The 18673-nt window shown below is 38.6% G+C and overlaps 1 protein-coding gene across 9 annotated transcripts in view; it reads left to right on the plus strand.

The window, feature by feature from the left end:
* The window catches only part of FHOD3 (formin homology 2 domain containing 3), a 409852-nt gene that overhangs the window by 57183 nt on the left and 333996 nt on the right, over positions 1–18673 (plus strand). For all 9 annotated transcript variants that reach the window (XM_064506705.1, XM_064506703.1, XM_064506709.1 and 6 more), the window contains exon 3: positions 418–482. In XM_064506705.1, the coding sequence (XP_064362775.1) occupies positions 418–482 (65 nt within the window). The remainder of the gene's footprint in view (positions 1–417; positions 483–18673) is intronic.

An 18673-nucleotide genomic window follows, 5' to 3' on the forward strand; every position in this document is an offset into this window, starting at 1 on the left:
CAGCTGGCCTGCAAAACAAATAAGGAATGTAGCAGGGAATTCAGATGAAGTTGATCTACTTAAGACCAGAATGAAACTAGGATAGTGCCAGAGTGATGGACTCCTTAAGTCTGCCTCATTCCATGAAGAACGTGGTTTTTCCTTGTGCTTTATAGATGAATTAGTGTGCCTGAGCAGATTTCTGGATATGTATGCAGCCTTTACTTTGATCCTGCGTTTTCTTTTCGTACTTGACTCTGCCTAGCCTTAAAATATTCCTATGAAAATTAAATTATGCTGTTATCATTTGGTACTTCTCTAATGTGGATTTCTAGAGAATTGTGAAATGTGCCTGAACTTCAGGGGATTCATTTTTTTTTTTTTGTATTTTTTCTCTCCCACCCCCCCACCCTCCCTTCTTTTTTTTCTCTTTTTTAGGAGAGGCAAGAAGCACAGCATAATTCTGAGGACCCAGCTCTCGGTGAGAGTCCATGCCTGTATTGGTAAGTGAAGTTCCACACACCTAGAGAAGAGAATGAATAAACAAAATAGATCTCTGAGAAACAAGTTTTGGGAATATGGACCAGGCTTGTGATGTTCTAAGTTAAGGATAATGGGCCAATAAATTTCCTTGTGTTTGCTGTTTGATAATGTTAAGTTATATTCTGAGAGTAACATAACCCATATATTAAATGGCCTTAAGTATAGCATTTGACACCAGTGTGTGATGTTTGGGATGTTTTAGAGGAACTTGAATCATCTGTCTTGCCACTGCCTTTGTATGTGCCTGAAGATGATTGTGCTCTGAATAGGTAACGGGATCTGAAGAGTTGGCTGACAGCTAACTACTGCATTTTAATAGTGTGTGGTATTTACTGCTTCGAATTTTGCTGATCTTGGCCACATGTTGTCATCGTCACTGTGTCAGTGTCTTGGAAGTACCATGGTTAAAACAATGCTGTCACAAGGGAAGCCTAAAGAAATGAAGAATGTGTGTGTCTTAAGAGCTTCAAGATTGTGTAAACACAGGCTGATGCATCGTGGTAGAGTTAAGATATTCTCCTCGCTCAATGCCAGTATTGTAGAACAGCATGTTTCATTGGGTTTTAGTGGTATACCTAATGCATGTGTCCTGGCGATATCATAAGAGATGTTACAGGTGGCTTTTTTTTTTTTAGTATGTATCATAGTCAACTTTCCCTAGCTAGTTTATTTTGACAGCCTAACGTTTAGCTCATGACTGCTCTTATTTCAAGAGATCATAGCTGAAACATTGAAATAGACAGATGTGAACATACTATTTAATATAAATTATATATTATTTATGTTTCTTAATGTTATATATATGTATGTACATATTATATATGTTAATGTTATATATGTGTATATAAACACACACACCCTGAAATGTGTGTACGTATATATAAATATATAAAAACTGTGTATTTGAAAGAAGGAAGGTCAAAGGTTTGTATTATTTCCATGATGTTACTGTTGCTGGAGGGTTCAGGCTTCACATACAACTAAACTTCTTTCCCTTGCCTCCAGGACACGTTATGAAATGGCCTTTATGGGAATTTGAACTGAGCATAAGCAACCTACAGAATTCCTCAAATACCTCCCATTGAGAGCAATCTCTAGGCTGCATCATGAGAAACAGCTTCTCCTCTACTAGTGTTGATTTGAGGGACTACAGTGGAGCAAGTCTAACATCTTATGTATTAGAGGAGATAAAGGGAGGTCTAGAATGATTTTATAAATATGAATGAAATTAAAAACACTTTGGAGAGGCTTATTCATGTTAGGTGTGGGAATATGCTCAGCAAAACAGACCACTACAGCAAGAGAAAATTTAATGTGTTTCCTGCATTGAGGTTTTTAAAAATGCTTTTTTGTGTAAAATTTTTCGTCTGGCCAGAGTGTAGCAGTCTAGGAACTAAAGCACTAAGTTTTGAGTTTCCAAGTACAGTTGCTACATTTTTTATCTGTTTGTATTCACGCATACTGGAGGTAATTAGGCATGTTACTGTGCATGTGTTTTAATTATCCCTGTATGAAAATGTGCTCTTCTATGCCAGATGCCATTGTTGTGCTCTGACAGCAGTGATGCATTTGATGCTGAGTATAGAGGAAGCCAGGATGCAAAACTTGGGTCTAGCTTTTAAACTTCTCAGAGCTGAGGGGTGTTTGGATATGGGCTTTTGGCTTGCTTCATTATAGGCATAAAAGCCAAGTGCAAGGTCTGGTTCTAATTTCCAACCCACCTGCTGAGGCGTAGATGTTTGGGATAAGTTTTTGTTTTGGCCTATGGTTGGTTTTAGTGTAGCTTCTCTTCGCTTCTTTTTCATTTCTACACACTAGAAGTATCTTATTTTTTGGTCTGCATTAGTTTGAAACTGTCGGGCCCTCTCTGCAGTTCTTAGTACTGGCCTCCTTTGATGAACTGTGCATGTCTGTTGAGCTTGTCAGGGAGTAGGAAGGGTGTTTCACTGGCAGTGGGTACTTTCCTTGATCTTGTGTCTACTTTCACATCAGCTGCCTGTTATGTCTTTTTCTGAATATAACCATTAAGTTTTGAGGTTAAAAGATGTGTTACATATCTGGGGTAGAAGCCAGGAGTGAGAGCAATCTGAGCTGGTGTTACATGGAATAGAAACATCTTGTTTTGGCTCTTTTCTTTTGGTCCCACCCACCTGTATGAGGATTACAATTGTCTTCACCATATCCTTGGAAAGCCCTGTGGTTAGAAATGTTACTGACTGCGCAGAGGACAGTTTTAGGAAAGGATGTAGTTTGTTCTTTAGTGCTTTTGTCGTGGAGTCTGCTGTGATCATTGTATCGTAGGTTTTACTTCACACCTCCTCTCAGCTTTTTAAAGCAAAGAAATAGCTTTCCTATCATGAAAACTCCCCTTTGGAAACTACCAGTGTTTTTTTCTGCCTTGTATCTTGTATTTTTTATTTGTGGGAAATAAAAAAGTGTTTATGTTCAAATGTCCAAATAAAGTTTTTCAGCATTAGTAGCTTCTAATCTCCTGGGAATTCCTTGGGCTTTAGTGTCAGAGGATGTATTGACTACAGGCCGATATTTTGAGCCTTAGGAAGCTGTTGCTAGTCCCATGTCAAATATGTGGTCCCCCCCCCCCTTTTTTTTCTCAAGGAGGGGGACAGGGAAGGAATAATGTTTCATATCTTGAGGGTGGAAATGGTTAGTGAGTACTAAGTATTTTCTATCCCATTGGATACCAAACACTCCTAAGCATCTCTCAATCAATTTAATGCATTAATATATTTTTTCACCTCTCATTTTGAGTTCTTGTCCTGTGTTCAGACTAAGGGCTTTCTGCATCAAGGAACAAATTTTGGTTCAAGTGTAGCTCTACTTTTCCCATTTTAGATTGAAGTTTTATTTACGTTAGTCTCGACAGCTTAATCTGGGTCAAAGATAAAACTTGAGGTTTTTTTATATAAGCTGAAATATTTACAATGTTCTCTTACACAAAAAGACTGCTACTTATGCCAGTTTTGTTCCCTGAACATAACTAATTGAAAATTATAGACGTAGTCTTGCTCCAGTTAAAGTGAAAAGTCCAGTGGTTTTTTGGTGGAGGAAGATCATCCTGAGATCTCAGTGTCAGTTGCTTTTTTCCAAGATCTGCCAAATGTGGCCTTTTATTCCAATTAGATTTATTGCGAGTTAATACCCCATGGGAAAAGTCTTTCTGGTATTTTTGGCGGCCCTGTGACTTTTCTTGTTTTTGTTTAGTTGTATCTTAATATAATTTTAATTTGTATGTATTTAACATTTACAGGGCTTATTCAAAGCCTTGATAAAGTCCAGTGTAACAGAGCTGTAGCTTTAAAGGCAGAACACCACTAGTGACAGAAACTTTTGCCCATGGAACTAGCTGGAAGACTTGAGTCAGAGCAACTCTGACGGTGAAGTTTTAAAGATCTGGTGTTTCTGGACAGTGACCTGTTTCTTTCGCTATGTCAGTGTTTGGGGAGCCCTGTTTTATTGCAACTTTTTATTGCAAATCTTATTATTTGTGCTCCATATGTCTGTGCATTGCTGCTGCATAGTTTTTTCTCTCAATCGGCGATAGTCTCTGAGGGAAAAGGCCCTGTTTGTTCTTATGCATCTGCACATGCTGCCATAATGAGTTCTGCTTCCTATCTTAAAACATTTATGTCACTGATGGTGAACCAGGAGTGTTGTTCTCAATATTGAGAGCGAGGCTTGGACTGGGACCCATGACAATAACTTACAGTGCTGCTGCCAAAAGAAATTGACATAAGCTTTAGGTGTTAATGCCACATAATACAAGAAGAATGCGAATAACAAAGTAGGTTTATGTAATTCCGGATACATGTATTGGCCCGTGATTTGTCAGAGTAAGTGTAGCTTTGAAGGACACCAAATGTTGCAAGGTATATTTTAAATTTTACTGCTCCTTTATGTCAGTTTATTGTCAAAATAAAGGACTCAATAGGTCATTTAAAATATTTTTGCAGTGTAAAATTAGAGGTTTATTTGGTATAGTTATAGCTCCTACCTGCGTTGCCTCCTATATAGCTTTGCCTCCTATATAGCTTTGCCTCCTATATAGCTTTGCCTCCTATATAGCTTTGCCTCCTATATAGCTTTGCCTCCTATATAGTTATAGCTCCTACCTGCATTTTCTCTGTCTGGAGATTTAAAAATAATGCTTTGCATAGATATTTGTGGGTATCAAGTTTCGTCATTTGAGCCAGCTTGGTCCCTAAAGAGTGTATGAGTGTATTACTAGTTGTGGATTTACTGAAGCACAGTGCCCAAATGATCTACAGCATACCTGTGCTTCCCTGTTCTCCTGTGAGTGCTCAGCAGTGGATTACTCCTGAATATGCACTATAGTAGCTGCCATGCAGTGCGGTAGCCATCTGCTTCTAACCCCTGTTCTTAGTGCATGTGCTTTAACTAGCAGTGTTAGCACCAGTGACCCATCCTTTCTACGTAGCTCTTTGGATTGTCTTTTTTGGCATCTTCTTGCTCTCAATATATTTTCTGAAATGTCCATAAATATCTTCTTGAGCTTTATTTGTTCCATGATACCTGAGGGAAACAGTTAGCTGGTTGTTTCTACAAAGCTAGTGGAAGCCAGCTGTTTTTATTTGTCCTTTAATGGGTGAAGTATGCAGCTAGTACGGTTTTCTCTTCTGTTATCCATTATGTTGACTTGCTGCATGTATTACAGCAGATAAGGCTAGATCCTGCATATATTGAACCTTCTTGTATGACCTGTCCCACCAAGGGCTTGAGGTGCAAGTTCCTTCCCTGTGGAAGCACAATGCTTTCCTGAAGACAAAATCAAGTTTCAAGTCAATAACTGTATCTGGCATTTTTGTTGCAGAGAATAGTGTAGTATGGTATAGAAGCATAGAAAAGTGGGATTCTGGTTAGCAAAACAAATATTTCATTCTCTGAGAGCACAATTTAGCTTTTGCCTACAACCCATGTTACTGATACTTTCTCATTTGAGCCGCTTCTCCCTGTGTTATCTTCATATTCTGTTTGGCATATGCATGTCTGCAGTGTGGGGAACAGCTTTCATAGTGATGGAAACTGTGAAGCTTCTCTAGGTGATATTTAGAAGATTTTTTTTTAAGGAAATAGCTTATAGAATTTAAACACCTTTTTTTGGTAAGGAAATTTCCAAAATGCTGTAAGAGCCTAATTAAAAACCTTTCCTAAAGTAGGCTTAATTGTGGCAATAGGTTTTTCCTTGGAGCTCTTCATTTGGACAAGTTGTGATTTATATGCTCAAATGAAACTCTCAAGGAAGAGAGCTACTTTGGGTTGTCTGAGGGGCATTTTACAGTTTTCTGTATGGTGTTAGGCATTTCTAGTAGAAAATATTTTCAATTTGAGAGAAAAGAACATGTGGAGAGCATTAGCAGTTCAGCAAAACATGCAGCTGATTCAGATTTAATTTAAAGGGAACAAAAGAGGTGCCTTGAGAATTTGTCGGAAGGGCTGTGGTTTTGAGTTCATTGCACTGATAGAAGCAGAATAGTGAAAGAGGTGAGTTGAAAATGCTTTATTAAAAATCATTTTAGCATAATTAGGATAGAAAACATAATGATTAATGGTTTAAATGGTGCTGCATAGGGGTCCTGCATGTATTATTGATTTGTTGTTGTGATATGCTCCCTGTGATTCCTGCTGTAACTTAGTAAAAGTCATGGTTTAAATGAAGATAATAAACAACATGTTTATTAGATGTACACTGACATGACACAAATGGAAAAATGAAGAACGGAATGTTGGAGCCTGGGGGAATTTTTTTTTTAAATGGGGGGGGGTTGTTTGTTTTTGGGGGAGGGGGTTATTTGCTTTTTACATATAGTATAATTTGAGTTCTAGCTGGGACAGAGCATGCAGTATCTTGGGCCTGCTTCCAGATGTGATTGGAAATACCTAGTTCAGCTCTCTTTCAATTTGAGCAAAACATGAAATAACTGTGAAGGCTACAATAAAAAAAAAAAACTTTTTTGAACTTTTTAGGATTACTTAAATTTGCTTTACTGAGAATGTGGAACACAGATGCTCTAAGTAAACTCCAGTGGTTCCCAGATCAGATTGCTTTGTGAAAACCTATTCATACAAATAACTAATGGTTTTTCTCCAAAAATGTAGACCTCTTTAAGCTGAAATGTCAGACTTTTGTTGTAGCCTCAGTGCATGCTTTCAGTCAGCCTCCTTTGCTGGATTAACCACAGCACTTCCTCATAGCCTGTTATTTGCCTGCTTTGATCTCACCAAAGCAGTGCTGGACGAGTTCTGTATGCTTTCAGATGGTGTTTGAGACAAAGCAGGGAAACTTCCCAGAGTTGCCACTGCATATTTCATTAGGATTGTAATCTTTAAAATGCATATAGGTTTTACAGGAAAGTACCAAAGAAGTTGTGGAGCAGATAAAAGCATCCATTAGCAGTGGGTTGCTGCTTTAAGTGGTGGATTCCTGTTTTAAAAGAGCTTTTTCCAGTTTCTGAAGGGACTACTGTGGAGTATGCTAGTTGGATGCTTTCCTCATCTTGGGAAGCTTTTTCTTAAAATGTGAAAGCTTGCCTGACTTGGCTTGCATCTGAAAGTACAGCAAAAGTTGAGGAAAATATCTTTTAGTCAGGTTATCCTTTTTCTGACGTTTTTAAAAGAAGATCTGGATTTACAAAGTAATTCTCTCTTCTTACAGTGGATATGAAAATTTACAAGGGAGAAGAAGGAATCTACTTTTGACTCTGGAAAAAATAGAGTGGATTTTAAAACAAAGCTTGTTTTGAATTTTTTTGGAGAGGGAGGGAGGCACAAAAAAACCTCAAACTTCTTCAGTTGTAATTTTTAATTACATTTGAGGAAACCACCTTACCATGAAGCTAGGAAAATTAGTAAAATGCTTTTTTGCTTACCTCTGCCCCCAACACACACCCAACACACCTTAGACTTGTTTTGGACATTTTTAATTAAATATAAAAGACTATATTAATGATACAGGATTTTTTTGTAAGTTACTGGATAATTTTTTTATGTAGCTTAATCACATTTCTTTTTGAAGAGTAATGCTTTTATTCTTTATATATCACCATTTTCCCAATGCTTTCAAAGTACTGTACAGCTGCTAATGAATTAAATTTCACAAAAAGGGAACACTAAGTAAATTAATTTGAATTTTCTTGATTATACTGTAACTGCATTTTCTAAGATTTCCTACCTAAAAGAGTGGTGTTGCTATTATTAGGACAAGTTTCCCCATAGTGATATAACCCAAAGAGGAATAATCATAATAAATTTAACCTCTGACATGAGTAGGTAGGAAGAAATGTGTGACATTTTAAACTACTTATGACTCTTTACTCATAATGAACATCAAAAATGGATTAACTTTGGAACTATTTGGTAGCAGTATTTGCTATGGTGAATACTTTGTGTTTTGTTTTTTAAAGAAAGACAAGCAAACAGTTGATTATTTTAATAGATCAGGTATTTTTGAATGAATGCTATGCTATTCAGTTGGATTTTTGAGAAATACTTGGCCCAGTACATAAATCCAGCATAAGAATTGTCACTAAATATTGCTGCTTATACTAACTACTAAAGCACCAGGTACCAAGTGCTGGTCCTTGGGGAGCTATGGGAGTTCTTTTACAATTAAATCTTTTGAGAATCAAGGCAGTTTGGAGATGAACCATGTCAGTGTTGGATCTGCAAGACACTGTGAGCAAAACAACCCTGTTGCCTTGGGCATTCAGCTACCACGATGCTGTGCAACTCTGATTTCTACTTATAACAATAGCTATAATTTTTCATATAGTTTCTATTTTTAGTTCTTTCCACTCTATGGATCTTTGTGTTGAAAGACAAAGTGGTTCTCAGTTTTTGGGTTTGTGTTAAGATAGCTGAACTCACTTTGCTGTAGGCTGAAGCACAGCACATCCAAGCCTTTAACTGGAGAGAAAAGGTTGAGTTCATACTAAATAGCTCCAAATAAATTAAGATTATGCTCAGAAGAGAACTGAGTGATTGGTTTCCTGCCTCTATCTAATCCTGTTCCATCTGGAAGATATAAACCAAATAAATGAATTTGGTTTAGATTCGTTTTCTTGAAACTGTACACCACCCAGGCCTATTTTAAACTTTACTCTGCAAAACTTGTTAGAGATTCATAAATAAAACAAAGTTAAGCCTTTAAGCTGTGGGAGAGAAATTAGGAACCACTGCTTCAAAGCTATGGGTTTTGAATAGAAAATGCTGGTATTTCTTTGGGATGGCATTCTCAGCTTTGCCACTGATTTAGTTTTGTTATATAAGGAAACTGAGAGACACTGGTTGTTTTGGTCAGGTGGAGTTATGGTGACTGTAGCTCCCATCTCACTGAAATGTTCTAAGATGTACAGACAAAATTGGCTTCGATTTACCAATGGTCTCTAAACATGTATATTAAAGACTGTATTAATATTAAATGTACACTTTTTGTCTACTAGCTTTTGTGTTTAGAAATGCGATGTTCTTTGTCATGTTTTATTGTAAATTTGAGCTCTGGATTTGGTATTTATTCAAGGAGCTGCACAGTGATCCCAAAAGTAGCTGTGTAGTAATGTGAGTTGTGGCTCTCACTTCCCTAATTTTGGGGGGAAGGAAAGAAGTGGAGTAGTGATCTCCCCCCATAAAAATTCTAGTGTAATAAAAGAGCAGAAGTGTTAATTCATAAAGCAAGAATTACATGCTAACATGGAAAAGAGAGTGCTTTCCAGTTTGGAATGAATCCATGATATGCAAAGCTTTTTAGTGGAAGTCCTGATAGAAGGGTAGGGTTTTTAGTGTAATGGAAACTTTGTATATCCTGTTTAGTACTAACAAAGTACTAAAAAAAACCCCTCTGTGTCTAGATAATGTCTGGGCTGGTTTTTGTGAGGAAATTACTGAGAGAGATGCTCTGCAATACAAAGGAAAACACTTTCTGGCTGTTCTGTTCTGTTTGTATGTGAGTTTGTTTTTAAATTGCGTGTCTGATTTTTGATCTCCAGCAGCAGATTTTGTTCTGTAGCTTGACTATTGCATGCCACAGATGAATACATACATTACTATGCTTTATGATGATTTATCTATCATCATTGGTTTAAGTAAGTTTTATGTATGTGTGTCATTGAAACACGGGATCAGGAAGTATGTGTTTGAGCAGTTATATATCTGTTTCAGTCTTCTCAGCTGTAAAACTGGTAAGTAAGATATGCAAATTCATGATCACTGATGTTTCACAAATTGATGCCAGTTACTAACTACTGGAAAGCCAAGTGTGTGGATATCTTTTCAGACCAAGGCTATATTTTTTTCAGTCTTTATATGTAGTGAAAGAATGGTTTAGTTTGGTTATCATCTCAAGATCTCACAGTGGAAGGTGGCACAACATACATGTGGTATTGTAACGCTGGACTATTTTTTCCTCCAGTTTAACTTCTATCACTATAATAATATATAGATATATAATAATATTAAATGTACTAGCTCATAATCTAGTAGTTAAGAAACAGCTTCTGTTTTCCAGTCTAGTATCTATGTTACTGATAGATTATACATTGCTCAAATTTTTATCATGGGAGTCAAATAGTGTACTGTTGTTGCTTTCCTTGCCTTCAGCTACCCTATTTCTCACTCATATATATCCTTTTCATCACTTTTGCATGTGCAGCTGCTTTTATTTCTATGTAAATTAGGATGATTTAATTTCTAAATTAAGTGCATCTTGATTTCTTTCTTTCTTGAAAGTAGTATTCCAAAGACTAAGTGGCTTTATTTAGAATAGGTGATATAATCTCCATGAGTATATACATGGAGTTATATACATAACATACATTGTCTTCTGTAAGATGATGAAGTGAGAAATCCACCCATTGTCTAGAAAAAAACTTGTACTAGAATGCAAAATATTGTTATGATAACTTCAGAAGCATTTAGGCAGAATATTCAGTTCAGGCTCAGAATATGTGGCAGTCAGATGTGATGATCAGTAGGCAGAAGAATGCTTAAGATGGTTAATATGATTTTGTACTAGTGTGAGCTTGATCAAGTTGAGGACATTGTAGTATCTGGCTGAGGTAAGGGAGAGATTTATGGGGTTTTTGAAGTATTTCTTTGGCAATATTGTGAGCATTATGAACTATGAAGTAATGCAGGAGAATTCCTTTATTTCAGTTTTTCACTTATCTTGAAGTATTACTCTAATCAGTAGATGCCCTTTTCTGTTTTTTTAATATGCAGCATCTGTGTTTTAACAATGATAACACTTCCTTTAGATCTCTTCCCCTCCTGCTTTTAAGATCCCATGAAGCACGTGACAATGTAGTTGCTAAAGAGAATGACAGCCTTTTAAATTAAAACCCAAGTAGAAGTTACTGTGGATGAGCAGCATAATGTTACTGTAAGTGGTAGGATGCCGTAAACCATGTCAATTCATCTATCTAGTAGTTTGAGATGAATCTGGTATGAGTGAAATTCACATCAGTTTTCTTTCGACATTTCAGATGTTAAACATTTTGCTCTGGTCTTGCTATTAAAACATGAAGATAAGTGTGTTTGTAAATTGTGTGCTTTAAAAAAAACACCAAAAACAAACAGTTTCTGCTGGCTTACTTCTAGTCATGGCTGTTGACAAAGGTTATACTTCAACTGTAAGAGCCCATTATAATTTCACCAGGTCTAAAACAGGCATATCAAATTAACTTGATGATATGCTGGAAAGGCAAACATACATGTTGGATCTGTTCCTCATTTCTTCCATAACTTTAAATTTAGGTTTGCTGGATGTTTAAGAGCCTGCTCAACATCAAGTGCTGCTGGAGAGATTTGCTTTCTGCGTGGCTCTATGTGAAATACTGATGGTTGAGAGTGTGGAAAGCTTCTTGGCGTGTTGGGCATGGGAGGAGGCCTTAGGTCAGGCTCACCAGTGCCTGAGGGCCTAGGTTTACCCTGATGCTCTTGTGGTAGCATACCTTATTTGGCAGGGTGTGAGGGCTAGATGAGCTGGTCTAAGCAGCTGACGATGATGATGCCAGTAAGACAACAACCAGCTGTCATTGCTTTTCGATGTCTTGCTGAAGACCATGCAGTGTGGTGGAGTGCTAACTTCATCAGATGCATCAGGAGGTTTTCCAGCTTTTTTCTTTTATTGTTATGCTGAAATGCTTGATGTTACCCTTGGGGAGGGGGATCTTGCTATAGAAAATGTGTGTATGTGTGCATGAAAAGGCCAGTGTCATAGGTAACAGTATTGTGAAACATCATCCAGCTTAAAACTCTCTTAAAACCTGAGCTTAAAACCCTTGCAAAAAAGTTCTGTCATGTGTTGTTCACAGAACCATTTATTAATTTCCAGTATGTTAGAAGTGGTTTAGGTCCAAAAAGAATAGGTGAAGAAATAGGAAGGATATTATTTCTTTGCCTGAATAGCCAGGTACTACTGTAGTTGTTGGTGTTGTGTACCCTGGGAGAAGGGAGCAACAGGGGTGCTCCGAACAGTTCACTGGAGGAGGCAAGCTGTGGGTGGGCGCACACGCTGCACTAGTTCCACGTCCTCCTGGAGTTTCTGTCAAAGGCTAGAGGTCTGCGCATTGCTGTCACTGCGGTCTTCCTGTTTCACCATATCTCTGCTTTGGCCGCTATGTCTGTTGTGGTAACTGGTTTCTCCTCTGTTCTTTACGGTGCATGTTTCAGACTCCTTAGTCACCATTCAGTCATTCAAGTAGTCTTGCTAGTCTTTAGGGGACACTTTCTGAATTGAAGAGCTACAAGGTTGAATCACTTGTTTTAAAGCTGGTAAAATACATGTAAATCCATACAAACTACCAGGATCTAGAAGAACATCTGTGAGCTGGCAGGTCCTTTTTGAAGAGCTTTCTGTTGCCTTGGGGTGCAGGGTCCCTTGTCTAGCCAGCCCCTGGGGTGTGCCTGTCAGGAAGTATTAGCAATCCGAACAGAAATGTGCAAACAATTTCAATAGGGATGTCTCTCCTAAACTTTACTGTAGGCATAAAGAACAAGCCCCAAAAGCACATGCTACATAGAACAAGCATTTTTATAATTAAAATTGTTTTATGGGGACCGAGAAACCCTATTCCTAATGATTACAAATATGAAGGATTTCTTGGTTCTTTTCCGTGTCCTCTCCTTTCCTTGTGGCAGGATGGGTTTAGGGGCCTTGCAAACCTGATTCAGCTGACAAAGAACTTGGAGGCACTGGTCTGAATTATTCTTTTCCATATTATTTGTTTGAGTTGCCTTGGTGTATGTCTAGAAATAACTTTGCTTCTAGATGAAGCAATGCTGCTGTATGAGGTTGGATGTGTGATTGGACCCACACGATCATGTTTGTTTGTATAGTGTGCGTATTGTGCGTGTGTTGTGCTACATGCTGGTGTAAACAGCCACTGTGTGCCCACGTGTCCTCTTCTTGTCAGCCCTGATCACTTCAGACATGCCACTTGGCAACTGTGTCAGCCCCTGGGCTCTCTCTGTCATCGGGGAATGCAGTTTGCCTAGAGGGCATTTTGGAACATCTCTGTTATGTTCCCGCTCTCAATTGCTCCTGTTCCATTGACCATACAGGGAACAGATAGGGAGAGGAACTACCTAATTTGGAGGTACATGTACTCTCTGTTGTCCCTTTCTGTTTTGTGTCTTTGTAGTCCCAATAGTTATTCTGGAGTGACAGCAGTTTTGAGTGGAATCTGGTTCTTTGCCAAGCTCTGAAAATAGTTACGCTAGCTTCTTTTTCCTAACTTGTACCAGGAACTAATATGTAACTTGTATATGTGAACTTACTCATTGGTATAATTCCTGTGAAGTTATGCTGGAATGAATTAGGCTGCGAACAGTGTCTGGGAACAATTTTCTAGTAACTCTAGCATAATTAGTTTATTTCTGACGTGTGTACATTTAGTTACTAATTTTATTTATTTAAAAATACATCATGAAAGGGACATCTGAATTACTTTCTTTTGCTGTACCCTTTCCTGTTTCTCTCTCTTCTTTCTAGAATATTGTTTGTATGTGTCATACTGTCCATGTCATGTTGGTGACACTTGATGCAAATGATCAAATGGTACTGGTGGTGTTGGCGAGAAATGTGTTCAAAATTTTTCCTCAGTTGAGTATTTCTTCAGTTAAGTGAAATTTGCAGGCTGTCTGAGGTGAGGTAATCTCTGTTACTACGATGTTAGTGGAATTTTGCTGTATTCAACCTTCAACATCTTCTGACAGCATTTCTAGGTGAAGGAGTGACTGAACAGGAAGCTCCCACACCAGTGCTGTGGTGGCATGGTCAGCTATTTTGGAAGAGTTAGTTATTTCAGCTGTGCTATTCAGCAGTTGTTGTCACTAGTAGTAGTTTTTTAATGCTTTTCTGAAAGACTTTTATCTTCCTTGTAACTGACTAGAAATTTCCTTTAACAGGGTTTAAATGCAGGCAACTCCCACCTTTGTGAGGAAGGTGTATCTTGTTAAATGACAGGAGGTTGCATGTGTGATTGGACCGTATGATCATGTTTCTATGTATGGTGTCCATATTGTGCATATGTTGTGTTACATGCTGGTATAAACAGCCATGGTGCGCCACTAGGCTCATCACATGGTGAAGGTGCTTTTCGCAGTGGAAGAGCAAGGCAGTCGGCATTCAAATGCTTGCTTAAATTAAACTATGTATTGCAGTCTGGTAGAAAAAAGTTGAGCATTCCTAAAGTTTGAAGATGGCTACAGGGAATGTCTTCAGGCTGGACTTGACTTGCCTCTTCACCTCCTCCCCACCAAATATTCTGTTACTTATGGAGTGTCTGTTGGAGTCCTACATTTCTCTTCCTTATGTCCGCTTATTTTTCTCTTATATAAACAGAAAAGAAGTGGAAAAGTGTGAATATTTGACAACGTGCCGTGGTGTTGTCTGTCTTCTGTTTTCACTGAAGTCTGAAATGTGAACATTAGGTTGCACATAGAAGGATGTTTGACCATCCAAAATGAAGGAGTTGGTGGAAAGATTTGTGTCCAAGCAAGATAGATATGAATTTGAGGAACAGCTGCTTTGGGTAACATGTTCTCCTCTCTTACTGGTCTGACAGATACCTTGGATATCTCTGGAAAGTAATGCTGCCTCTAGCATGATTACTCTCTCATGCTGGTGGTTGTCTCACGGAGAGAATCAAATGTGTGATGGACATTCATGCTACTCTTACGCTGGTTATGCTGTTGGTTGAGATAAGGAAGCCAGTAAGTCATTCACAGTCAGCCCAATATGTTATAATACCAGCTTCAAATGAGTGTTTTATTTTCTCTTTCTGCTGACACAAAAGATCAAAAAGGATGTTTAGTAGGAGCAAATTAGATTCAGGGATCAATGCTATGAGTAACCTGCATTGACTCTGAGGTTGGACATATAATTGGAAGCTAGTGCAGGCGATGTCTGCTCTGCTGTTGTGCCCAGCGCTCTGCTAGGACTAAGGCAGAAATTCTGGGTGTTGGAATACATGAGTCTTTATGGGCAAGTCATCATGTCCCATAAGATGGTTTGGGGCAAGAGGAGGTTGATTCTGTCTTAATGGAATTTGTGTTTGATGCTTGAAAGAGATGGTGCTTTTTTGGTAATTTGTACCAACCTGTTTTGTGGAGATCAGATGTTACTGTGCAAGTCTATCTGCCTCCAGAAAAAGGAGAAAGTTTCAGCTTTATTCTAGTTCCCAGCATGGTATTTCTGACAAGAACTCCCTCAAAGCAAGCAAGTTACTTTCTCTATTAGAGAGCCTGCTGTTTTCCATACAGAGCTGTGAAAACGGACTTCTGAGTTATTTATACAGAAGACTTTTCTTCTTCCCCCCCCCACCCATCTTGTTGCTTTTGTTACTTTTTTGAATTTTCTGATTCTTCTTCTGTGACTTTATATGCTGATGCTACATAGCTGGGAGTTTTCAGACTCAGCCGCTGGCTGTCAGCGCCTGTGCTGCCTATTGACAGATGGATCGATGGCAAACGGTCAGGCAGCTGGGGCGCAGCACGTGCACGCTCTCACGCATCCCTCCCTTTGAGGGTCAGGTCAGCTGTACTTTGGCATTAAGCTCCCAGCTGGAAAGATTTTTTCCTTCTTTCCTATGAATAACAACTAAAAGGAAGAGAGAGGCAATTCACAGGCTGCAGCCATACCTGTTCCTCTCCCTGCCAAGGAAACAAAGGGTCTATTTTTGGTGCAGCTACATGGCCTGAGCATTTAAATGCGATACATTATCAGAGGCTGCTGTGGCATGCATCGGGCTTCACCCCGTTCATACTGCCTTGCTGATAGATAAGGAAATCGTGACTTTCACATATCAATTCTGCCTTCGTTATGTGATATCACAGAGTATTATAGTGATGGAACAATGTCCTAATCATATCTCTTGAAGTTTTGTACAGCTGTTCTTTGCATGTTTGTGTGTATATGACAACAACATTGCTTTTCCATCTTCTCTTTTACCTCATTGGTAGTATTACAGCCTTAGTACTTCTTATCAAGGACAGCTTGTTCTCTCTAGGAGAAAAAACTGTGGCATGGTTTGGATGCAGAGCCTGAATACGTATCCTCCTACTCCTTTCTTATGGATTCCTTGAGGTCAAGTAACATCAAAGTTACACAGGGAAACTCTTATACTTTTGTGAACCTCTGAATTTCTGAATAAAAGTAGCTGATACAGATGGAGTATTTGCTCACATTTTAGAGCACAGTAGCTGATTCAGTCACTTAAGTATTTTCATGTTAAGCACAAGATTGTCAGCTGATTTAAGCTGGTGCAGATCCCCTGCTTGGGTGTTCTATGCTGGTTTTCACCAGTCTGGGGATCTGGTCAGCGGTGGCCTATGCAGTGGCGTCTGTGTCTTTCCACTGGCCTTGTGAGCACTTAAGTCCTCACCTTGAGTCTTCTGAGGATCCCTACCTCTTTCCTCATAAAATGGGCACCTTTCTTGAGGTAGTCTGGAGTTTAACGAGTATTCAGACTGAACAAAATGCATGTTGGGGACAAGGTGGTGTTCATATTCTTTCACTGGTTCCTCTAATGTGCCACAAGTTACTGGCTTACTTGTTCATTTTTGATGCAATTAGGATTGTGGTTCTAGGGTTCAGTTCCTTGACCATCTTGGTCAAATACAAGAAAATGAATTTTTTTTTTTTTTTTTTTTTTTTGAAAAAATGGAAGAGGATTCTATGTGGTTGGCTTCTCCAGGGCAGATAGTTATCTTTCATTTTGATTAGGAACTCTTCCAATAAGGACCTGATAGTTATTAGTTCATTTTTCTCAATCTTTCACCCATTTTCCCATGCTGTCTAGAGTTACAAAACCACCTGGTGCTTCAGCTACTCTGAACTCCTCTGGAGATGGAAAGATGGTGGTGTACTGTTTACTCTGCTTTTGCAGAGAATGAATGACCACCTCTGTGCACCTGCAAATAAGTGTTGGTTAGGCACTCATTCTCTGCATTCCAGCTCTAGCAACTTCTGGCTTTTTTTTATGACCACCTGTCTTTAAGTGTACTTTCTCTCTGATTATCTTTTGAAACCTACTATAACGATCCTTTTAGTAGTTGAATCACATGGATGGTATTAAGCGTGTTAGTCTCTCTTGCTTGATGACTAGTGTTTAGGTGGAAAGCAGTCTAAGGGCAGGATCTGTATGAACATTCCTCAGTAACAAGCGAGATAAAAGCATAACAACTTATTCAGTCTTTTAGAAAGAGAGTGAGTGAAACCACTTTCTAAACCCTAACAACCAGGTAGAAGAATAATAACCTACTCAATTCCTGCAGCATGGGTTTGCAGTTTGAAAAAATAAGCAAGTAATATTTTAATGGGAAATAACTCTACCTTAAGGAAGCAGTATTTTGTAAGGAAGGTGTATATACGTTGTCTTGCTATTGTGCTTTAATGAAATACAGACTGAAATACAGTGTCTGTAAGTACAGAGCTAATCCGTGTCATCTTGCATGATCAGAAGAAATTATCAAGGTAATTGCCTTATTTCGGAGAGGATCCTTTTATAGAAATACTTAGGTTATTTCCAGTGGATAACTTCTGAAAGGTTTTCATCTTCCCATTTACAAAGAGTAGGCAAGCATGAGGTGAGTCATAAATGGGCTGTTGAACAGAATGGCCTTGCTGAATCACATCAAAGGTCCACCTGGATCAGATCCCAACCACCACCTTCTTTCTTCAACAACTGGTGACAGTTGCCTAACTGAACAGTATAGGAGTAGTGCAAGTGTTGCACCAGAATATTTTCTAACCTTTGCCAGTTTTTGTCGTTCAGGGACTTTGAGGTGGTGTCTTCACATTAGTAACACTCGATCGATTTTTCTTCCATGAACCTGCCCAGTTACCTTTCAGACAGCATTTAAACTTTTAACGTACAGAAAATGCTACAGCTATAAGTTCCAAGAGTTAACTACACTGCGGGTAGAGGAACAGCTCTTGTTTGGTTGTTTTGGACTTGAGATCTTCATATAATACCCTTAGTTGTATTGGAAAAGCAATTCCTTGTTCATCTTCTGCCTTCCAGGTAAGGCTCAATAGCTTTCTCTCACTATTCCCTTCCTATGTGCTCCCAAAATCATCTCTCTTTCAGGCTGGAAATCCCTAATCTAAATGCTTGTTCCTTCAGTGGAAGCTGGACTGCCTTCGTTGCATGTTTCCTTAAGACCAATGAGCAGTTATCTCCTATTGCTCAACCTTGTTACTGTTCTATGTATCTTTTCCAGTTCTCCTGTATGGCTGTTGAGACTGGGAGCTTCAAATGTATCTGCTATTGAAAATGTGGGCAAACAACTTCCTTAAACAGTGGTATAATGATATTTTTCTGCTTCAGTTTTATTTTTTAAACTCCTTTTAAAATATTTCCCAGGATCATTTAGCTCAGTTAAAAAGCAGAGTTGCCACAGAACTGTTATTACCCTAGTGCCTCCTAAGTGATAACAGTCAATTCCAAGCTATAATTATATATATAGAAGGTTTGGGGGTTGGTGGTGGTTGTTTTAAATGTGCATTGCATTTATCTACGTGCTGGATTTCATCTACCATTTTTATCATCCAGTGTTGTATGTGCCTTTGGCAGCTCTTTACAGTTAGAACTCCTCTTGCCTGCTTTGAGTAGCT

Source organism: Dromaius novaehollandiae, chromosome 2, assembly GCF_036370855.1.
Source record: "Dromaius novaehollandiae isolate bDroNov1 chromosome 2, bDroNov1.hap1, whole genome shotgun sequence".
Taxonomy (NCBI): domain Eukaryota; kingdom Metazoa; phylum Chordata; class Aves; order Casuariiformes; family Dromaiidae; genus Dromaius; species Dromaius novaehollandiae.